The 25,224-nt window shown below is 40.5% G+C and overlaps 1 protein-coding gene across 1 annotated transcript; it reads right to left on the reverse strand.

The window, feature by feature from the left end:
* Positions 1–12,334: 12,334 nt before the first annotated feature.
* On the reverse strand, positions 12,335–24,959 carry card14 (caspase recruitment domain family, member 14). Its single transcript, XM_087800980.1, has 20 exons — positions 24,672–24,959; positions 23,232–23,369; positions 22,835–23,160; positions 19,841–19,999; positions 19,647–19,766; positions 19,462–19,587; positions 17,892–18,041; positions 17,713–17,835; positions 17,541–17,641; positions 17,131–17,186; positions 16,960–17,020; positions 15,738–15,954; positions 15,428–15,554; positions 14,079–14,316; positions 13,952–14,015; positions 13,763–13,877; positions 13,534–13,698; positions 13,356–13,468; positions 13,177–13,292; positions 12,335–12,733 (listed from the first exon to the last, which is right to left on the reverse strand). The coding sequence occupies exons 1-20, from the start codon at positions 24,883–24,885 to the stop codon at positions 12,526–12,528; spliced, it is 2,937 nt and encodes a 978-aa protein (XP_087657106.1). The 5' UTR covers positions 24,886–24,959; the 3' UTR covers positions 12,335–12,525.
* Between the last annotated feature and the right edge of the window lie 265 nt (positions 24,960–25,224).

Genomic DNA, 25,224 nt, shown 5'->3' on the forward strand with positions numbered 1-25,224 from the left:
GACAACACAGAGACAAACACAGGAGTCTCAGAGAATCAGGGAAAAGCACAAATAAAAGTGTCTTCAGATGTTTCTTGAAGGAGTCAGTAAATCCATCAAACACAGAGGGAGAGGAAGATCGTTCCAAAGCTTAGGAACAACAGCCTGGAAGGATTTCTCTCCTCTGGTCCTGAACCGTGTTCAGGAACCATCAGTAGATTCTTATCCACAGACCTCAGAGCCCGAGCTGGGGTGTAAGGCTGGATCAGATCACTGATTGAAGGTCTGACCATGAATAGATCTGAAAGTAAGAACCAGAATTTTAAAATTGATCCTGAAAGAAACTGGCAGCCAGTGAAGAGTTTTAAAGATCGGGGAAATGTGAGTTCTTCTACTAGAGCGGGTCAGAATTGTCGCTGCAGATAACATGAAAATATTTATAGCATTTGTTCGGTTTGGTGTTGCAATTAAACTTCCGTCCAGTAGATGGCAGCTGTCTATATATCCTCCGCAGATATAGTATCAATCCTGGCCAAGACTGAGGACAAGAGGATACAGTTGACTCTAGCAGCTTTTGAAGCTGATGTTTGGAAATATTTTAATATTTAAGTATCTGTGAAATGTGAGTTCTTCTACTAGAGCAGGTCAGAATTCTTGCTGCAGAGTTCTGAATCAACAGACGAGACAGCTCCTGTACGCGAGTTATACATACAAATACATAGTACGTATGTGTATGACTTCATACACGATTGATTAAAAGCCTCCAAATTTACTGAAACTGATGAAAGGAAAAGAAGATATTAAAATAAAACTTACATTGATTTTTAAACCATTTTGTCTTTCCATACTCATTATATTCTCATTATATTTCAATAAACAAGAAGATAGTTACTTCTAGTTGATTCATTTGATGATCATCTTTGATAGAAGCTGACCTGTACTTACTTACTCCCCTGTAAGTGGAAGGGATGCATGTCTTTCCCACTGTTTCACGTTTGCAGCCTGAGAATCATCACAACACCGGCACTTCCTGTCAACGAGGTCTGCGTTCAGCTCCAGTCTTCTGCGCTAACAGCTGTGTCATGTGTGTCAGGGCTGCCAGATCAAATGTCCCGTGTCCTGCACGGTTATCAGACCAGACAATAGACCTCCTGCTGCAGGCAGAAAGAACGCAGTCAACGCCGAAAGCATTCATTTCCCTTCTCAGGCTAATCCTGCTTCCCAGGAGAGGAGAGCAGGAGGCTAATGAATACAGAAGAGGAAATGTGAGTCTGCAAGACACCGCTGTTAAAAACACATCGTCTTCACACTGAGATACATTTATGAATTCCATCCATGCAACCTATTTTCCAAACAGAAAATAAATCATGGAATGCTTAAAAACACTATTTAAAGCTGCTATTATCAAGAAAACATCCTGTAAACCTTAGATTAATATTCATGATCTTTTTTTCTTAATATTATCTTTTCGAACAAATAAAGGTACATTTGCTGGAAAAGATAATATTAAGAAAAAACTATAGTTTTACCTGGCGTTTAAATGAACAAGAAATCTTACAAAACAAGGTGGTCGAGGTCCAGATTCAGAAATAAATAAATGAAAAAATATCGGATCAAATCAAGGTTGTTAACTAGTTAAGTAAGTTCACCCAAAATTAGGACTTCACTCATTTTCTACTCACCCATATGCCGACCAAGATTTGGGATTTTTGCTTTTCAGAGTAATCTGTAATCTGAGTCAGAGGAAACAATGTAAGTCCATGCTATCATAGCGACCAGCGCTAACTTTTCAGTATCTTTAGTTTCACATAAAGAACATTAAAATTTCTCCATATGTTTTTCCGGAGCAATTCCTCTTGTCGAGGCTTCAATATAAGAGGCTACAGACAAGCAGTCTGGAGGTATTTGGATGTTTTTAAGGGTATTTTTATGGACAAAGATGAAGACAAAGAGTTAGCATCGGTCACCACATTAGCATGGACCTACATTTTTGGCTATAACTCCAAAAAGGGACAAATTAGTCTGATAATAATCCCAACTCTTAGTCGACATGAAGGTGAGTAGAAAATGAGTGGGTTTAGAAATTTGGGCGAACTCTCACTTTAACGCGGCTGTCCCGCTAAAAGACTGCGATTTCCCTCCATCAAGTCGAAGATGGATAAAAATACCCGCCATTACCGAGAGTTTGTCAGGAAGCCGATGAACGCAAACTGTGACCCCCTCTCCCTCATCCTCGCCAGGCATGAACCCAAACATGTCTTCCCTAAGCTTAAAAGCATTAACAAGGACTTTAACACCTCGCCGGATCAATGCATCGACCGCGGGGAGAGGCCATCACTGCTATTTTCAGATCACTTTCTTGACAATACCAAATTAGGAGAAGGTATTTTCGGCGAGCGCTGAGCGCCCGCCAGGCAGCGGCTCCTCCGGCGGCCTCGCAGCTCTCAGAGATCAATAGCAGCAGGTTCGGGTTTTAATGAGCTAATCAGTAGAACACGACCGCTCGAGTGCTCAGAGATCGAAGCTAAAGCTGTGTCATTAATTCTTAACACCACCTGGACCGACACTCACCTGTTATTACAGACGATAAATCTTCACCCAAATGCATGCAGACGAGCGAAAACAAGAAGGTTAAACACATTTATTAATGACAGTGTTATAAAGATAATCGTCTCCTGATCCATTAGCAAATGAGCAGCAACATCTGAAGTGGAAAATCAGATTAGAAATCTAGATTCAAGTTTTTTTAATATTTGTATTATTCAATATGAAGTCCATTCTCAACGCTGATTACTTATTAATGTTGACCAAAATGGAAAATTGGTATTTCAGCAGATTAATACTACTGGGACTCGCAGAATATCACTACAGGAATTTTCAGAGTAATACTACAAGGAGTACTACTCAGAGTTACACTTCAGGGACACGTAGATTCATTCTAAGTGGTACTAGCAGAGTAACACTACTGAAACTTGCTAGAGTGTTACTACTAGCACTCGCGGAGTGATACTCCTATGACTCAAGGAGTAATAATAGGGGGACTCAAAAAGTGATATTACTAGGATTAATAATACAATAACACTGAAACTTGCAGAGTGTATCTACTAGCCCTTGCAGAGTGATTATACTATGACTCAAGGAGTAATATTATGGGTACTCAGGGACTAATACTTCAGGAACCCACAGAATGATAATACTAGGGTTCACAGATTGATACTACAAGGACTCACAGAGTAACACTTCAGGGACTCGTGGATTAATACTAAGTGGGACTAACAGAGTAACACTAATGACACACTACTGTTACTACTCGCACTTGCAAAGTGATACTATTATGACTCAAGGAGTATTACCACAGGGACTCATGGAGTGATAATAGGATTCACAGATTTATACTACCAGGAATTAGCAGAGTAATTCTACCGGGATTCGTGGATTAATACTAAGTGGGACTCGCAGAGTAACTCTACTGAAACTTGCAGTGTTACTACTAACACAAGAGGAGTGATACTACTATGACTCAATGAGTAATACTTCAGGAACTTGCGGAATGATAATACTAGGATTCACAGATTGATATTACTGGGTCTGGCAGACAAATACTACGTAGAACTTGCGGAGTAATGCTACTGGGACTCGTGGAGTAATACTACTGGGAGTCAAAAGTATTATTATGAGGACTCAAGGAAAGTCATCATATATTGCACCATATATGCGATACAAAACCTATGTGGGTTTGTGATAAACTTTTCATGTGAAAACTATAAAATGTATTTTTATTTCCTGACTGTCCAGATCTTATGACGTTTATTAATTTATATAATGTATCAAAATCAGTGGTGAAAAAGCTAGAAAAACAGATTAAGGCCAACTTACATTATTATTATTGTCAATCGTGATTTGTTATTGATATTTTCCAAAAAACAAAGTCAGTATTTCATGTCGTCTTCTTCCTGGAGTCTGTCTGTCTGATAGCAAAGTAACTCAAACTATTATGAAAACATGACACTGGGATATCATTCAATGGCGGATGATAATTTCAATTTCCACCTTGATCCAGGAAGGTGTTTCAGATTCATGGCTCATTGTCAAGGGAGACCTAGAGCCCTGGGTTGTTTTCAGGATAATTAAACAAATCAAAAAACAAACAATAATTTCCTTTTTTTAGGGTTGCTAAGGAAGGTTGCATGCTTGAAAAACTATAATTATATTCATCATCCCATTTGTACATTTGAGAATTCAGACAATGGTTTTAGCAGCTCAGAATGTTCTTAACTCAACTCCAACAGTTTTGTGTTGTTGGATAATACTCTCTTGCCTCTACACACACTAAATATAGCAACTGTATGTCAAGAAATTAGAGATGTTTTGTGGCTTATCCATCAAAAAGGCAAAACAAACTTGACAAACGTGGCGCGCGGCTGCTGGCTAGCTTAGTGAGTGCTTCCTCTGTTCTGTCGTCACATGTTGTAAATACCAGTAGAGATTAAAATGAAGTGGCGGAGCAGCAAGCGACAGGCCAAGTGTTTAGAAGCATAAACACACGATGGACAGTGACGTGGGCTGAGGTTCATAAATATATAAACACAAAAGAGAAGTTTATTCAGTTTGTTACTGATTACATATGATCTCAGTGGGATATTTTTTACACTGACACACACTTTGTTGACCCTCTTTGGTGCAGCAGAACTAACAGCCTAACCTTGTATGTCTTTTTTTTTAAATGTGGTTTTATGTCACAAACTAAATCTGTACTTTTTTTGGCAAAATGCAAAGATACAGACATTTCATGAATCAACCCAGTCTGTGATGGATTGTGCAATTAGAGGTGAGACTCGACTCATCACGGTTGATCCTTAGAAATATCTCATTTCAATACTACAGGGACTCGTTTAGTAATTCCATGGGGACTCTGAGAGTAAAACTACAGGGAATTGAGTATCACTACGTGGACTTGCAGATTAATATTGCAAGGCATTGCTGTGTAGTACTACGGGGACTTGCAGAACAATACTATGGGGACTTGTTGAATAATACTTCAGGGACTTCACTGAGACTTTACAATGGTGCATCACAAAGTTATAGTACAGGGTATCCTCAAGTTAAACTACGGGGCAATGCTGAGTTATACTATGGTGTATCATGGAGTTATACTACGGGGCATTGCTGCGTTATACTATGGTATATCATGGAGTTAGACTGCAGGGCAATGCTGAGTTATACTATGGTGTATCATGGAGTTATACTACGGGGCATTGCTGCGTTATACTATGGTATATCATGGAGTTAGACTGCAGGGCATTGCTGAGTTTTACTATGGTGTATCATGGAGTTATACTTCGAAGCATTGCTGAGTTATACCATGGTATATTATGGAGTTATACTTTGAAGCATTACTGAGTAATACTATGGTGTATCATGGAGTTGTACTATGAAGCATTGCTGAGTTATACTATGGTGTATTATAGAGTTATATTGCAGGTCATTGCTGAGTTATACCATGGTGTATCATGGAGTTATACTACGTAGCATTGCCGAGTTATACTATGGTGTATTATGGAGTTATACTACGGGGCATTGCTAATGATGTATTATGGAGTTATTACTACTGGGACTCATGCAGTAATACTACAGGTATTCATTGAGTAATTGTACAGAGCCTCACAGTGCGGCTTTGTAAATTAGGAATTGACGTAAGATTTAAAAATATTTTTTAAGCCCTTTTCAAATCCGTTTGAGATCAGTAAGAACAAAACAATATTACATTAGGCAAGGGAAATTATAGGATTTTTCCAAAATGCACCGGCCCATGAACAAATGTAGAGGCCTTAGGTCACTCACACCTCACTATCTTTGAGACAACTGCTGTTTAGATGTTGTGGGTCTGCAATATAGAGTATTTGTTTTTTTCTTTATCTGCAATTACCTCAGATTCAAACAATCTTTGCAAAGTTGCATTTTTGCAAGACACCTAAGAGTATCTTCTACTACTAGAGAGGATCTTTTTATTACAGTAGTTTTTCCTGCCTCCCAATATTATACTCCAAGAAAATTTAAAGTACTTATTTTGTTGAGAAGCTAAATGTTAGATAGAAATCCTAAAAAGACAGACCCCACCAAAAAAAAAACGAAGCTGTCAACACATGCGTACAGCAGAAAAAAAACAAACATAGATAAAGATGTAAAATGTAGACACGTAAATATATTTTGGCAGCATTCGCTTTTGGAGCTTTCACCTCAATCGCTGTATTGGGAACAACTCAAAGGCTTCACACACAGGCATATCGTGAAGCTCAAAGAAATAATACAGATGTTTTTGGTGGAAGGAGCCTGAGAAAAATAAAGCAGCCTAGTTATTAATTTAGGGGGCTTATTGTGTTCAGTGCCGGTCCCACACACTTTCCACCTGCCGCTCCGAATGAGATCACCACTGCAGATCCACCTTCTGAAATTCTTCTCTGCTTTTATGAGGTGGGATTGGCCATGGGAACTCGAGGGGATTCCCGTTTGAAAAAAGGTGGAATTCATATGAAGCAATAAGTGGAAGACGGAAAGAGGAAGAACAAGAAAACTGTCAAATTTCCCTCGGACTGGATGAGGGAAGTCTGCTCAGAAACCCAGCGACGGGTCGCGCTTTAATGAAGCGGCTCTGCTTATAAATGCGGATGATGTGGTGCATGTCACCAGCAGGACTAAAAAAACACACCATGTGCTCACTAAACCTATAGGTGCTTAATCTAAATCGCCTTGCTCAGCTCTGATTTGCTCCCACAGGTTTAATCGCTCACCTCTTTAGATGCAGGAAACACACTCTCAATTACAGCCACACGCACGTGCACACACGCGCACGTGCGCACAAAAGCGACCTACATAACTAACCTGATCGCAGTATTCCCGTGCAGTTTTTCAATCAGCGGATGATTGTGATGTAAAAATGAATTGACATCAAGCGCTTGTACGTCACTATTATAGCCGTGACTGCCGTTAACAATTAGTGTCATTATCGTTATTCATGAGGCTAATTACCATGTCATTTCTCACACGCGTGCACAACACTATTAACAGACACGGTGTTGTTGTTTAACGCCGCGTCTCTTGGTGCGTGCCTGCCAATGTTTGTGCGTCATCATGAGAAATTGTTGAGCAGAACAAAAGGGTCTTTGCCGAGTTAGCATTATGGCTGCTCAACTAAGGAGGTACTAAATAGGTCTGCGGTGTCAAGACACACATCCAGTACTTTCTCTCCACCCCTTTGGCCAAAGTGGCATCTGGCGCTGATGTCATCTGGAGATAATAAACCGAGCCCAGCGTGGCACCGGGCCACAACCAGTGCCAGTGACCCACTCTGCACGCCATGCACTGCCTCCAATCTGGCAAACCAAAGCCAGAGGGGATGGAAGACTTGTGTGCCAGGAGTAGGTGTGGTAGAGAGGTATGGTCGGCATTCACGGTGTAGCTGCTGAGCTGAGACAAAGTCCAACAGAGAAGGATCTCCAGGCTAGCAGAGATGCCATTGACTAACAAGGTGTTCCCTGTAGACGGTTTCAGATTACGACCAGAAAGGTGTTTTATTTAAAATATAAAAAAATAAAAATAAAAATTTGTATGCGACTCTTGAGACATTAGGATGATTGTTTAGTTAAAGTTGACTCTAAAAATGTGCCTGTAAAAAAGTTTAAAAAAAGAGTAAAAGGTAAATGAAACCAGCAGAGAAACCAGTAATGGACTCATGCTGACTCCTATGGTGAAACAAAACTTTCGAATATTTTTTTTGTTTTCTGGGATGTATTTGCATCTGAAGGTTGGTTCATGAAAATAATACCAACATGAAACCTGGAACATTGTGCAGACATTTCTTTTGCTAAAAGCCCTTTATTCGTATACTACGGTTTTAGTATAGGAAGAAAAAAACCTTTTTATTTTAGTGGTTGATCATCTATTCTAAATCAAAATTCTTTATATTTTCTAAACACTAGAATACTGTATATGCTGTGTGCATATTTGGTTAATTCCTTTATATTTAAAACTCCCAGGGTTTTCCAAGGGGTTCAAAAGTGAGGCCACTGAACTGAGTAGAGATTTGGAACTCGCAACTGAGAGTCTTCTCCAGCCGGTCTAAGAAGCCAGTAGGGACAATTAAAAATTCACTAACTGACGTTTTTCTCCCAACAATACACAACGGGAAGTATTTTTGCCGACATTTTATGTGGTGGTGGTATTGCAGAATTTCTCAAATACAAAAAGAACTAGCGCCATGTGTGCTGTGCTGCTAATGCACATAAAGTGCAGTAGTCACACAAAGGTCAAATTGACTCAATATTCTCACAAGGTCAGGCACCCTGAACATAACTCTGCTGGTCATAGGGAGTCATGGTTGTGGGCTGGTTAATGCTTCATGGGGCCGTACACAACCGGGAAGTTATTCTGGCCGCCCACCTTGAAGAAGATCGCAAAGAACGGGCGTCGATTAGGAGGTTGTGTGGGAGTACTGAGTACAGACTAGTACAGTAAGTGTCGACATGTCTTTCTTATTGTTTCTATCACTCAGCTTATCTCTACTCTCGCCCTTGAAGCCATGATGTATTTTTGTAACACTTTCAAAAGGTCTCCGACAAACGACGTCTCACTTGATGAACTTCACTTTCCCATCTCCGTCTACTTCAATCTTAGAGCCTCTCATTATGGTCTATACGCTCAAGATTGCTTATTCTCCAGCTAACCTTCTAATTTCCCCCCGATGTCCACTTCAGAGCAGACCAATGAAAGAAGGGGTATTTGGGGTGTGAGACCATTGAAGACGAGGCGGTAAATGAGTGTATGGGTTTGGAATGTTCTTGGATTGAGGTGGATTTTCATGTTACCAAATAAAAAAAATGTGTCCATTAACCAGTGGTGAACTGCTTTGAGCAACTGGACGAGGAGAAGCTACTAAAATGAAGTAATACCAGACAACCCCCCCGGTCGGGTCTCGCTGCTGCTTTACTGTGAGTAAATGACATCATTATCAGAATGTATTGATTGCGGGTGACAGCGGGTCAGCTAATAGATGGCGGTTATTCCAGCCCAGGCCTCTTTTATAGTCTGGAGGGAGCGTTCAGACCAACACACATTAGCGCCTCAGCAGAGATGACTGTTAACTACGATATGTGATTATCGACCCCGAGAATTAAGTCACCTCTTAACAGACATCATGGAGAAATGAGAACATTAACCTGCATTAATGCTCTTCAAGTCACCGTTCATGCCGGAATTACCACACGTCTACATGTGGCCGGATACCTCCAGAGATTCTTGAATGTTAAGTGTTTGCTATTAACGGATAGACGACAAAAAAGCTGTACCATTGATACAGAACATTTCAAATACACAACTCCATGCGTCTTTACACGCCTAGATAATAACTCTCTTCATTTGTTATTGTGTATTTTATGGTGCAGCTACACAGTGAGAAATATTATCAAGAGTTGCATCAGTAACATTTCAGAAATATACAGGTTTTTATGTATATGAAGAAGTTGTGTAAATCTAGCTCATACCACTTTCAAGCAGTTTTCTTTGGACCCTTTATTTGAGAATTTTGACCCAGGAACGAAAACTGAATATCGCAATATTTTAAGTTAGTTAAAAAAAAAAAATCCAATTTTGGACACAACAATGAACAAATGTTTTTAAAACAATATCTTGGCTGAAGATCCCGGACATTATAAAGTCACTTAGTGACGAGATGAAAAGGATGAATTAAGTTGATTGTTGTCGTGACTGAAACGACGACGAATCCAAGTCGCGTCGAACAAAAGTGTCGCTCAAAATTTAACCTGAATATTTAATTCCTCCCCCGTCAACGATGCTGCCAAGTAACCGAGTGATATTGTGAGTCTCTCACTCGCTGACCTCGGGGGCACAAAGCTTCCACTCATACTTATTTACGCTCAGTGGTCCAGCAGCGGTCCAGAGAATGAAAGAGGAGTGGGCGGCAGAAGGGGAGGAGACGCACAGGCAGACGTTGAAATGCTTGGGTTCACTTAAATTAACTCAGGGGTAGAAATAGAGCCGGATATATCTGGAAATAAGAGGAGTTAGCTCCGAAGCTTTTGCAGGGCTTTCACCGAGAAGGATCTCCTTCAACTCCCTGATCTACTTTACATCGATCCGCCTTTAAAAGCCTGGCTGCTGCTGAGTTTTTGACCAGTTGGAGGCGAGAGAGAGGCTTTTGTAGCGATGCCAAGGATGTTGTCAGTCAACTTAATAAGACACCATCAAACAATATCCATATTTGGGCTTATATTTAACACCTTTTTAAGATAATCATTAAAGAGATATTTCCCCAAAAATTCAAATTTCACTTATTTTCTACTCACCCGTCTGTCGACTAACAGTTGGGATTAATTTCAAAGTAATCTGTTCTGAGTTATAGGCAAATTTAAATGTCCATATACAGTAACTGCCCCAAACAGAGCTCAGATTATATTAATTTTCACTTTGGGTAAATATCACATTGTGTCTACTGTCGACAATGTCACCTTAAACCAGAGCACTTCCTGTTTGTGTAGCATGTTAGCATTTTAGCTTCTATTACAAACGAGTTTAAGTTTTTCTTAAAGAATTTATCTCGGTGTGGCTTTAATACAAGATGGATGTTACAGACGAGCAGAATGGAGATATTTGGATGTTTTTAAGTATCTTTTTGGACGAGGAGGATGAGGAGAATAAGCGCTGAGAATAAGAGAGGTTGACTAGCTAGTGAGGATAAACGCTAGCGAACCAACAGTTCCAACACTTATCCTTGCAAAGGTCCGTGCTCTCAACAACAATGATTTCATACAATTACCAGTGTTTAGTTATTGATGTCCAACGACAAGAAACCAGCTTTAACACATCATGTCAGGACCAGCTTTCCACCACTTCCATCCTCCTCCATGATGTTGTTTTGTATTTTTTGTTATTTTACTGAGAGAGTCACAAACTCATTTAGCTCAGTTCTTAATTAATGGAATGACAATAAAAACGGCCTTGAATTTGAACTTTAACTTTGAATTGATGTTAAAAATAAAGTTTTTTTTCATTTTGTGTAGAAAAGACAATAATTTTTACATCATCTTGGTTGGTACATTTAATTATTAAAAATAAAACAATGTTATTTGTGAGTAAATACTACGTGCAATAAACCGGTGTTTTGTCTAAATGTCGTTATGTGTGTGTGTGTGTGTGTGTGTGTGTGTGTGTGTGTGTGTGTGTGTGTGTGTGTGTGTGTGTGTGTTTAAGTGTGTAGAAAAAAGGAAAACTATCATCATTCTGTTCAATCCCTCATCCTTTTTCTCACGTCAGTGAGAACAAATCGCTGCTGTGGATTGAGGTCTGATCAAATAAAGAGCTCATGACAACGATAAGAGGAAGATGGTAACCGGAGTTAAAAAGACTGACAGGGAGGATGATTCGAGATTCTGCTCGCTTTAACCACTCCCTCTCGCTGAGGCTCGCTGCCGCCGCCTTGTGGAGAGTCCTGGTGGAAGCATGACAGCTCGTATGAAGTGACGTTCAGTGAGGATCATGGTTGGTGAGGCAATGACTCCTTCAGTGTCAGTTTTACAAGTAAATATACATAGATGTATAGCATACATCTATGTATTAATATGTCTTAAAAAGTCCATATTGATTTTTTTTGTGATATTTTGAGGGATGTTGGTCTACATCCTCTAGATCTATGGCAGTCATCGATTGTGGATGATTATTGATTTAAAGCATCATAAACTGTGTGTTCTTTGACGTTGACATAAGAATCATAGCTGAAATATTACGTTTTAATTATCAATTTATTTACAATTCTATATATTTACATGCTGTGACACGTTTTCTTTTTTTAAACATGCATTTTTTTAATGATCTGAAACCTTTCAACTGGCTGAAAATCTAATTTCGTTTTTAAACAATCGATAGATCGATGTAGAACAAAATGAATGAACTGATAAATAGTTTTAAAAAAGTATTAGCAATTGTGGATTTTAAACAGTATAGAGTATGACCGTGATAATAAAGGATTACAAGGAAGACGCAGCTGGTTACATGCTCTAAATTTGAAAGCCGAACAATAAATTTCCTCCTACTGAATGGAATTTTAGGTTTAGCGAGAACTCTCCAGATTTAAATTTTGGCTCATTAGTGGAAGAATCTCGAGTGACGGTTAGCTTGACAGCAGAATGATGTCAGCGTTGTTGCATTTAAATGTTAAGTTACGACGACTCCATCACACGTTGTTATCAGTCGTATCTGAACATATTTCAGATTTAAAACACTCGCACAACAAATAACATAAACAAATACATGTAAATAAATTGTTTAGAATCAAACAACAGAATAATTAAGTGGTTTAAAATAATAGATTTATTTAAATTAGTCCAACGAACTGCCTGTATTACATAAAACAGATGAATTTATGGTGAATACTGTAACGTATCATTGATACATACGCATGTTTACAAAACCAGTTTTGTAAATAGAAGTTTTTTCTCCAAAGCGAGAAGACGGCTTCCCTTTGTGCCGTTCATTTCATCACCAGAGTTCAGGTTCCACCCACACGATCTTCTTCTGCTCCTCCCAGATGACGGTCCGCAGACTGGTCAGCAGCGACCTCTGGTCGCACCAGGAGTCCGCCTCCAACCTGTGGTACAGGCATGGCAACTTGTCCAGCAGCGGTTCCTCGTTCTTGGAACACACCAGCAGCTCCTTGTCAGATTTGGTGTGACGCTGCAGCTTGGACCTATTAAGAAATATGGCGTTTCTTGAGTGTCAAATTCTGTGGGCGTGAACATCCATCAACTGCGCCCAAGAAGACCTCTATCCATTATCATATCATCATGTCAGTCACTGCGCGATTTCCCGATGACCCGAGGCTCAGATTGGTTTCGTACTTGACCAAGTGGGGTCTCTTCAATGCCCCTCCCCCAAATCCCAAGTGTGGTTGAGTGTGAAGGAGGTATAGAAAGTGACCTTGAACATGCAGATCAGTGGTGAACTTGTTACGGAGAAAGGTCTTTTTGTGGTTGTTGATGTACCTGTACTTTTACTGACTGCAGGGTTGGGCAAAGTGGTCCACAAAGGACCGCAGAGGCCCTTTGAGGACCGGTTTGCCCACCCCTGGGCTAAAGAAACGGCATACGAGTATTCTGGACTCAAAGTTATGTATCTGACATCTGGAATTACCTTAGCTTCCGCGCGCTGCGTTGCGACTGAGCGACGAATATGATGATGGGGAAGATCTTGGCTCTGTGCAGGCGACGGACACAGTCCAGTCCGAGAGGCAGGACAGCATGAATGCCCTGCGAGCAATGGTAGCATCAGCTTCCAAAGCCGTAAAAAAAAATCGCATGGTGATTTCCTACCTTTTGCATCACTCTCTCAACACTGTGCATTGTGTAGCAGCCGCGGCCCGCCTGCTCACACCCTTCCAGGACATCGGACTTTTGCAGCAGTGAAGCGCTTGCGCTCGAGATCTCTGCGGCCGAGCAGACGACAAACGAGAAAACAGTAATCACAATGAAACTATAATCCGAGACACACCAGGTTCAATGAGCTGGAATCCCTGCCAGCTCCCAAGCTTTTTGTCCAGGATGCGTCCCAGCACGGTGGGCAGTACCAGCACCGGTCTGCAGGTGGGTGGGTAGTGGGGAGTGACGGGCGAGTATGGCATGAGTGTTAAACAACTGGCAGGTGCTGGTGAATCTCCTGAGTGAAGAGAAAAGTGTAAGTTTTACAAGCTCCTGAATTGGGCTCATGCTCTCCTTGGTACCAGAAACTGTTGGTGAATCTTCCTCCACACTGACCCACAGTGGGTTCCTTCCCTGACGCCCCGTGCTGACAATCCTCACTTCCTTCTTTGGGTTCTGTAACTCTGCGTCGGCGGGCTTTCTCGAGGAGGGAGTATGAGTTCACAGGGTGCAACAATATCTACAGACATTAGGAGGCGCAGAACTCTCACCTTGTAGAGCTTCTTCGTGTTGAAGCTCAGGTCTTCAATTGCTCGGATGAGGACACGCTGGGCTCTAAAGGAGGTACGAAGACAAGCTGAAGCTCTGGTTGCGATTGCGTCGCCTTTCTTGATCTACCTGTTGTAATTTGGAACTGTTCCACTCTGGAGGTCCAGCAGCTGGCAGGGATGAACTTGGCTCACATGCCAGGAGTCCTCGGCCCCCGCCGGCTGAGTATTGGTCACGTGCAAAATATCATTGCAGGAAATGTCCAGAGTCCCGTTAGCGCCGGCCGAAAGCGACATGTTCACGCGGACGTAGATGGAATCGCCAGACGACTTGTCGTCCTGCATCTGCAGCAGCAGCGCTTCGTAGACTGGAACACAATTTTCAGATGACACATAACTCTCTGGTCTCTTCTCCATGATTAGGGTTATTGAGGAATTATTGTCAGAGCCCGCTAGATGGCGCTCTTTACCCATCATTTTAAAGCAGAACCTCTTACGGTCTGACAAGATTGACAAGGCTTTATGAAGCTTCATCATCTTATCACGACTGTCTTGTTCGCTTGTTTTTTGAGGATGTATTTCTTTCTGCTTGTTTTTGTTAAGTAAAGTGTGACTATTTACGCCTTTGGAGATATCGTTGTTTTATTAACATGAAATGCCTCCAACTAGTAGTGGGCAGTTAAGGCTTCATGAAGCATTGGTGTCATTTTCAGAGCCTGCTTGATGGATTGGCTTCCATAATGAACCTCAAATCATAGACAACTGCACCACCATCTACTGAAGGTGATAATAATGAAGCTTCATCTGTCCAACACTATTCTCTATGTAAATATAACCTTATGTCTTTGTCTACCTCCCCCTTTATTTCATTTCCTCATTGTTTCTGCTATTAAAGGGATGGTTTACACATAATTCAAATTCCACTAATTTTCTATTCACCCACATGTTCACTAAGGGTTGGATTCACTTTGTGTGTTTCCTGCTTGTTATCCGTTAAACTTCCGCTAAAAAACAGATTAAAAACAGGAACAATTCCTGATGTCCAGGCTTCATTACAAGAGGGACGTTACAGACGAGCAGTCTGGAGGTATTTGGATATTTTTAAGTGTCTCTTTGGACGAAGATAAGTGGGCTCGACCGATATGAACATACATTTCTGTCTGTAACTCTAAAAAGAAACAGATTACTCTGAAAATAATCCCAACCCTTAGTCGACAAGTGTGAAGTTAGTTTTTTTGGGTGAACTGTCACTTTAAAGGATTCTTATCCGACATTGGAGATATGGATTTTTGATTAGCACGAATAGCCTCCAACTAGTGCTAATGAAGCTTCATGAAGCATTTTCAAAGACCACTAGATGGCACTCTTGGATTTGTAATCCTCGCCTTCACAATCAACCTCCCATCGTTTTGCAGACAAGAGCGCCACCTGTTGATCTCTGAAAGGAGACAGCGTTTTGAAAAGGTGGAGTAATAGTACCATCCTGTCGTGGGCGGAGCGAGAGCTGGCAGAGGCCCGACACTTGTCCCAGTGCCCACATGGCTTCCTCCAGAGTCGACTCCTCCAGGACCATCCTGAGAGCTTTCAAATTCTGCTGGTACTTCACCTTAGGACAGATTAAGACGCTAAAATCTTGATGTTTCGCTAATGCTAGTTAGCAAGTAAGCTAAAAAAAAGAAACTGGTAATTGCTTTAACCAAGTCTTAAAAAAAAAATGTTTATAACCATTTGAATTATTCTCTCAGGTTATCATTTGTCACGAAACCTGATCAGGGTCATGTCGACTGACCTCAACTATTTGTGCGCCGGGGCTGATGCCGGCGGCGTGTGCGTGACTCCCGTGTGTCACCTCGTGCACAAACACTCCCGTCTTGTTCCCGCCCACCACCGTCAGCTGGCCCAGCAGCGCCTCGCCCTGCACCGAGATACTGAGAACACGACCGCTGATGCGGATGGCTTTGGGTCGGGAACGCATCAGGAAAGGAGGCGGCGAGGTACTCGATGGGCTGATGAGAGACGAACAAAGTGATTTCAAATTTAACTGTGATTAGCAAGAACGAGGACTTTGCTCCAAAATATCGTATTTTTAAAGAAGAATGTTATTGTTTATGCTGCCACTGGCAACAAAAGTTTCTGAGTCAACAACATTAAGTCATACTTTTTCTTTTTTGTATGTGTCTCTTAAATTGATCTTGGACCACTATTGTACTCATCAGTATGTTCACCATAACCACGCTCACTCTGCTGTGATTTTTCCAGCATCAAGGTTTGCGACCTCCAAGGGACTCATTGTATAAACAAAGCAAGACTGGAGGAGGAGTGAAGCCATTATGATGTCATAATGGACTCTCGTAACCTCTCGTTTGCTGAGATTTCAGACAGGGGAGAACTTTATAAAGTAAGTTCAAAACAGGGTCATGATGAGGGACTTGCTGTATTTTGGTGAGGAAGATTCAACATTTAAAACATGTGAGTCAGGAGGGTTGAAGTTTCACAATAGTCGCCCTTTTACCAAGTAAGTAAGTAAGTAAGTAATATTTGTAGAGCGCTTTTCTATACCAGGGTCACAAAGCGCTTAAACAATCAAAACAATCAAGGGAAAGCCTACACGAATAAAAGTGTCTTTATTATGAAATAGTTTGAATAATAAATAAGCACCAAGAAAAATGACATGAATGGCAAATTTAGTCTTTCATTTTAATATATTTTGATCCTTTTATTATAAACTTTTTTCTTTTTTTTTACTTTGTTGATCAACTTTTTGGTCCATATTGACCTTCATTTTTTAAGGCGGCAATTAGAGGCCAATAGACAATTAAATATCATAGAAAAAGTTAAGTAAGTAAGCAAGTAAGTAATCATTTGTATTTATATATACCACTTTTCCAGAGTGATACAACAACAAAACTTATCGGTCTTTAAACTAGTGATGAAGTTAACGAAGGGTCCATCACTGTGTGTATGTGTAGGTGTTATATGTGCATGTGTGTGTGTGTGTTTAATCCTCTTACCTTTCAACATAACTGCCATAACAAGAGGAGACCTTAGGGATCTGTCTGTCCTTACTGCCAGCTAAACAACAGAGAAGCTGTTTCATGAATCAGCAGAGAGGTTTTGTTCTTTGAGGGCTTTGGCAACAAAGCCAACATAAACCAAAATGAAAGAAGTGCTCGACTGTGTACCTTCAGGCAAGAAGACAAAGTCGTCCGACAGCGAATCTGTCTCCAATATTTCCAGACTGGAAGGAGAAAAAAGGAGACGACGACACCAATGAAAAACCATTTTCTCGAAAGGTTTCTTGCACAAGCATTAAAATGTAGCTGAGATAACACGAGAAGAAGGATCTTATACTGAGAGTCTAATGAGAGAAATCGTTAACCATCCATTTTTATACAGATAAACGTTAAAAGCTAAATATTTTTCAACGAACAGTGATATCTAGTGGGCTTTAAAATAGAGGATAATGCTTCATGAAGCTTCATCAGCCCGTCACTCGAAAATCTGCTGACTATGTATTTTGTATGTACTGACGCCTTTACACGGACACACCAAACCTTTAAGTAAGTTTATTTTGTGAACACGAAACACAAACCTGCTCTCCTCACATATGCACTCCACCCTTCTGCGGAGAGACGTGGGGGAGGGCGGCTCGGCATATCGGGAGCTAATGCTGCTGAATGACAGATCCTCGCACTTCATGGCAGGAAACAAATAAGATGCATTTTCATTAGCGACAGAAGGATTCTTGAAAGACGCTCACACACCTCAGTAATGCAGCCAGTCAGTGACGAAGGGTTAATCGCGTCCATGCGTCGCAGTCTGCGTCTATTACCACCAGGGCTCTCTTCGAAACTGGAGTCTGGACTCTTCCAGGAGTCCTTGGTCTCCTGTAACATGGAGATGTTTGTACGCTCCCCCAGCGAGGCTTTATCTGAACACGTACATTCGAGCCCTGCCAGTTTACTGTGTCAGGGCGTTTGGACTGCAGGCTCAAGACCTTATCCTGGACCTCCAGCAGCTGACACCTGATGGTGTCTTTCTCCGCCAGGATGTTGGCGATCATGGCCTGGGCCTCGTCTCTGGAGGCGTACGCCTGCAGCCGGAGAGGAATGAGACGGTCAGGTGTATGAGATGACAGAGAAACAGTTACCTCTATTAGGCGCGATATTAATCTACAGTGTTTCCTGTTTGTGTAGCAAGTTAGCTTTAATAGCTATTTAAAATATCAACTTGTTTAATGTTTTGCAGAACAATTTCTCATGGTGTGGCTTCAATACAAGATGGATGTTAGCAGTATGGAGGTATTTTGATATTTTTAAGAGCCTTTTTGGGCAAAAAAAACACACGAATACTGAAAATAATCACAACCCTTAGTTAACATGATGGTGAGTAGAAAATGACTGTTTGAATTTTGTATGAGCTATCACTTTAAGGGACACAAAAAAGAAAACATAAGATAATCCTTTATAGTAAAATAATAATAATTAATAGTGACCAGAAAAATCTTCCCGTGACTTTATTAATAAAACATCACACAATCAAATCATTTTTTTTGAAGTCTGAAAACAAGACAGCAACGTCCACATCGCTTTTTATTTTTCTACTGCTTGCCGGATGACTAATACTAGATAGATTAAGATATATATGTGGAAAAAAGAGAAACACAAACATAGACAAGGAATGTGTTTCTGTTGGTGTACCTGGACAGATAGTCAGAAACAGTTCAATTGGAATTTAGATTTGGAATTCCTAGAGTTCCTGGTACACAGTCACACCTTGGAGGTCAGGTACGCAGAGCCTTGACCGTTGGACTTTTATCGTTTTAAACTGGAAATACAGAAATCTAACCATCAACCAAACCAAAGAACAAGTTGTTTTTTCAAACAAAGAAAATGCTGATGAACCAGTTCCTGTGACAAACAGATATTTGTTGTTGTGATTTCACTCCTAACAAATTCTCTGTCACTTTTGTTTTGTGCTGATATATTTGGAATTCTTGTATTTCCAGTTGAACATTTAGATTTAAAAGCATTACAACAAATAACCCATAATATTTCAAACGAGTCGATTATTTTCCCCTATGAGCTAAGCATTAAAGCCTAAGTTCTATCATTTGAGTCTTTAAATTTCTACTTATTAAAACCAACAAATTCATTGCATAAGCTCTGAATTTAAGATCATGGGGATACAATGTGAATCATGTATGATGTGTGAGCGCGAACAAGCTAAATGTTGCAGATTTACCACCATTAAAAGGTTGAATTGAAGTCGAAACCCTTAAATTGAAAAGTCATAATGAAGCCGCTGTTTTGATGTCATCAAAGGAATCTCATGTACGTAGGAGTACTCAAGAAGTAGTAATTAAATTGTGTTCCCGATGTGGGTGTGTTGTAAGAGACAATAGTTGTGAGTGAGAACTGGATTCTGTGATTATAGATAATCTGTATTGTTGCAGGACAATAGAACGCCGACATAATGACATGTACTCAGCAGAACTAGGTGGATTTTCTCACCTGGTCTCGCTCTTTTTGTAGTTCTCTCATCTGATTCTGGACCAGACTGCTTTTCTTCTGGTGCTGGTCACAGTCCAGGGTCAGCTGCTGGACCTCCAGGCTCAGGGCTTCAGACTTGTCCAGAAACTAGTCCCAAATAAAGGAATAATCATAGAAGGTTCGATCATGATAGACAAGATTCAAACCTCTTGTTTCTCTCGGAGCAGCTTCTCGTTCTCTCCTCTGAAGCTCCTCAGCTGCTCGGCCAGCTCCACCTGGCTGTCGATGGCCTCGGCCAGATCCTGGGCAAGGATGTCCTGACGGGCCTTGAGACGAGAGAGGGTGGATGAGACCCCAAGAAGAAGTTCCACAAGGATTGCTGTTGCATCGATCTCTATACCGGGTTGAGTTTTTCTGCCTTTTCCAGCTGATAGCACAGATTCCGGACCTTCTCCTGCTGTTGTGGGGTTTCAGCGGAGAAGAGACACCTGAGGGAACGCTGCTTCTGGAAATCATTCTCCTTCTGAGCCTTCAGTAGCTCTGTCTGCAGCTGATACATCTGAAACCAACACAAGCTGAATGAGTTGTGAACGTGAGCAGAATATAGTGTATAGAATCGTATTGTGAGCTGAATATATCGTATTGTGAGATGAATATATCGTATCATGAGTTAAATATATTGTATCATGAGCTGAATATATCGTATCATGAGCTGAATATATCGTATCATGAGCTGAATATATTGTATCATGAGCTGAATATATCGTATCATGAGCTGAATATATCGTATCATGAGCTGAATATATTGTATCATGAGCTAAATATATCGTATCATGAGCTGAATATATTGTATCATGAGCTGAATATATCGTATCATGAGCTGAATATATCGTATCATGAGCTGAATATATCGTATCATGAGCTAAATATATCGTATCATGAGCTGAATATATCGTATCATGAGCGGAATATATCGTATCATGAGCTGAATACATCGTAACGTGGGCTGAATATATCGTATCATGAGATGAATATATCGTATCATGAGCTGAATATATCGTATCATGAGCTGAATATATCGTGTCATGAGCTGAATATATTGTATCATGAGCTGAATATATCGTATCATGAGCTGAATATATCGTATCATGAGCTAAATATATCGTATCATGAGCTGAATATATCGTATCATGAGCTGAATATATCGTATCATGAGCTGAATATATCGTATCATGAGCTGAATATATCGTATCATGAGCTGAATACATCGTAACGTGGGCTGAATATATCGTATCATGAGCTGAATATATCGTATCGTGAGATGAATATATTGTATCATGAGCTGAATATATCGTATCATGAGCTAAATATATCGTATCATGAGCTGAATATATCGTATCATGAGCTGAATACATCGTAACGTGGGCTTAATATATCGTATCATGAGCTGAATATATCGTATCGTGAGATGAATATATCGTATCATGAGCTGAATATATATCGTATCATGAGCTGAATATTTCTAATCGTGAGCTAAATATATTGTTTAGAATCGTATCATGAGCTGAATATATCGTATCGCGAGATGAATATATTGTATCATTAGCTAAATATATCGTATCATGAGCTGAACATATCGTATCATGTGCTGAATATATTGTATCATGAGCTGAATATATCGTATCATGAGCTGAATATATTGTATCATTAGCTAAATATATCGTATCATGAGCTGAACATATCGTATCATGTGCTGAATATATTGTATCATGAGCTGAATATATCGTATCATGAGCTGAATATTTCTAATCGTGAGCTAAATATATTGTTTAGAATCGTATCATGAGCTGAATATATCGTATCGCGAGATGAATATATTGTATCATTAGCTAAATATATCGTATCATGAGCTGAACATATCGTATCATGTGCTGAATATATTGTATCATGAGCTGAATATATCGTATCATGAGCTGAATATATTGTATCATGAGCTGAATATATCGTATCATGAGCTGAATATATCGTATCGTGAGATGAACATATCGTATCATGAGCTGAATATATCGTATCATGAGCTGAATATATCGTATCGTGAGATGAATATATCGTATCATGAGCTGAATATATTGTATCATGAGATGAATATATCGTATCATGAGCTGAATATATCGTATCATGAGCTGAATATTTCTAATCGTGAGCTAAATATATTGTTTAGAATCGTATCATGTGCTGAATATATCGTATCATGTGCTGAATATATTGTATCATGAGCTGAATATATCGTATCATGAGCTGAATATATTGTATCACGAGCTGAATATATCGTATCATGAGCTAAATATATCGTAACGTGAGCTGAATATATATCGTATCATGAGCTGAATATATCGTATCATGAGCTGAATATATCGTATCATGAGCTGAATATATCGTATCATAAGCTGAATATATCGTATCATGAGATGAATATATCGTATCATGAGCTGAATATATCGTATCATGAGCTGAATATATCGTATCGTGAGCTGAATATATCGTATCATGAGCTGAATATATCGTATCGTGAGCTGAATATATCGTATCATGAGCTGAATATTTCTAATCGTGAGCTAAATATATTGTTTAGAATCGTATCATGAGCTGAATATATCGTATCGCAAGATGAATATATCGTATCATTAACTAAATATATCGTATCATTAGCTAAATATATCGTATCATGAGCTGAATATATTGTATCATGAGCTGAATATATCGTATCATGAGCTGAATATATCGTATCATGAGCTGAATATATCGTATCATGAGCTGAATATATCGTATTGTGAGTTGAATATCTTGCATCAATTCTTATCGTGAGCTAAATATATTGTATAGAATTACATTGTCTGTTGCGTATATAGTATAGAGAGCTGAAAATTGTAACAAATCATATCGTGTGCTGAATATACCGTATTGTGAGTTGAATATATTGCATCGAATTGAATCATGAGTTGAATATATTGCATCGAATAGTATCATGTGCTGAGTATATTGTATTGAATCATAGCGTGAGTTGAGTATATCTTATTGAATTGTATCGTGAGCTTAATATATTGAATTGAATCATATCGTAAGATTAGTGTATCGCTACAGCCCTTCTTAGTGGGCCTTATCATTTATAATCTATAATTAAATTGTATTTAGTATCATATACAGTACATTATCTCTAAAGAATATGATACAAATCACTTTTTTTTAAAGAAAAGTTCAAAATGACTTTGGAGAACAACAATCACTCACATGAATTCCAAATGCTTTGGTAGTTGAAGTTGTACTAGCTATAAAGTACACACATAAATACAGTCAAAGGGCCGCGTGTGGCCCCAGGGTCCGTACATTGACTAACCTGCAGGTTAAGGTCATGGAGGCGCATGTTGACCGCCGACTTCTCCTCGATGGCGGCCGTGTAGCGCATGTACAGGTCACATTTCTCGTCCTTGAGCTTGGTCACGTCCTTCTGCAGGCCACACAAGTGTCTGCGCAGCCGTTCGTTGTCGGTCTTCAGACATCTGAACGTCTGCTCCTGCTCCAGGCTCTGAGAGATCTCCGCCTCCAGGCAGATGCAGCGCTCGTTCAACTGCCTGGCTTCCACACGAGTCTCCTGGAGCTCGCGCTGCATCCCGGTGATGGCCCGGACCAAGTACTCCGTCAGCTCCGAGTACTTCACCAGGCCTGCCGTCAAAGTCAAAATGTCAAAAGAAAATCCGAACTGAGTCCAGTAACGGAGTCACAAAGAGACGAACCACTGATTCGCGACAGGTCGTTACATGACGGACGTCCAGTGACTGAGGTGTATATGGTTGGATAGTGGATCATCAGACTCTCCAGCAGTGCCACCGCTCCGTTCTTGCCCTGAGTCCTGAGAAGATCCAACAGGTAGCCTGGAAAGGACAATAACTTTGAATGCCGTCTTCATCACCATCACCATCACCATCACCATCACCATCACCATCACCATCACCATCACCATCACCATCACCATCACCATCACCATCATCCTCATCCTCATCCTCATCCTCATCCTCATCCTCATCCTCATCCTCATCACTGTCATCCTCATAACTATCATCACCATCATCCTCATCATCACTTTCATTCTCATCATCACCTTCATCCTCATCATCCTCATCATCCTCATCCTCATCCTCATCCTCATCCTCATCCTCATCCTCATCCTCATCCTGATCCTCATCCTCATCCTCATCCTCACCTTCATCATCCTCATCATCCTCATCACTGTCATCCTCATAACTATCATCACCATCATCCTCATCATCACCTTCATCCTCATCATCACCTTCATCCTCCTCATCCTCATCCTCATCTTCATCATCCTCATTCTCACCTTCATCATCCTCATCATCCTCACCTTCATCATCCGCATCATCCTCATCTTCATCCTCCTCATCTTCATCATCCTCATCACTGTCATCCTCATAACTATCATCACCATCATCCTCATCATCACCTTCATCATCCTCATCATCCTCACCTTCATCATCCTCATCATCCTCATCTTCATCCTCCTCATCCTCCTCCTTTTCATCTTCATAATCCTCATCCTCCTCCTCATCATCATCATCCTCATCATCCTCATCTTCATCATCCTCATCACTGTCATCCTCATAACTATAATCACCATCATCCTCATCATCACCTTCATCCTCATCATCACCTTCATCCTCATCCTCCTCATCCTCATCTTCATCATCCTCATTCTCACCTTCATCATCCACATCATCCTCACCTTCATCATCCTCATCATCCTCATCTTCATCCTCCTCATTCTCCTCCTTTTCATCTTCATAATCCTTATCCTCCTCATCATCATCCTCATCTTCATCCTTTTCATCTTCATAATCCTCATCATCCTCATCATCCTCACCTTCAGAACATTTTCCTTTACTAGTTAATTGTTTACCCAATACTAATACACCTAGTTCACTAGAGAACATTTTCCTTCACTAGTAAACTAGTCACTTTAAACTGATAGGGCTAGATAACTAGAGAACATTTTGCTTTGATAGTAAACAAATTACTTCGAACTGATACGACTAGTTAACTAGTTTGTGTTTTTACATGACAAAAACCTTGAATCTACTCAATTGTTTTTGACTGACATCACCTTCAGGAGACTTGTAAACAGTTATTTTCAGTATCAACTCAATCATTAACAAACTCACTAGTTCTCATGCTGCGGTTGGTGAGGTTGTGGCAGGTGTTGATCTCATCCTCATCCGTCTCGGTCAGAACCCGGGCCTGCCTCAGGTACGGGATCAACCTGCAGTGCCTCACTTCCAATGAGATCCGGTGGCGGTTGTCATTGATTACTTCCCAGAGTTCGTCCTCTTTCATGTCCTTCAGGTCAGGACACTCAGGAACCGAATCCCCTGACATCCTGAGACTCCAGTGTCCTGTGTCCAGATGCTGTCAATGTCGGAAGAGCCTCTGCTCACAGAGTCATGTCAGGAGCTGGCAGAGAAAACGACTGTCTGAAGGAAGGGAAGTTGCACAAAAGAGTAAAGCTGCTGTCCACGCCTCTTGCGTGTTTGTGTGTAGGTGTGTGGGAGAACCAGAAAGACAGCCGAGCTCCGCTCCGAGCACGCAAACACGTTAACATAAAGTTATTTTTGAACATTCAACAGTTTGGAAAATTCTGAGTCGTCTAAAAATAGATGGCCATGCGATCAAATACACCAGTGCAAAGAAGGAAATTGGTTCTGGAGGGAGACCATC

This window comes from Callionymus lyra, chromosome 1 (assembly GCF_982586985.1).
Source record: "Callionymus lyra chromosome 1, fCalLyr1.hap1.1, whole genome shotgun sequence".
Lineage (NCBI taxonomy): Eukaryota > Metazoa > Chordata > Actinopteri > Syngnathiformes > Callionymidae > Callionymus > Callionymus lyra.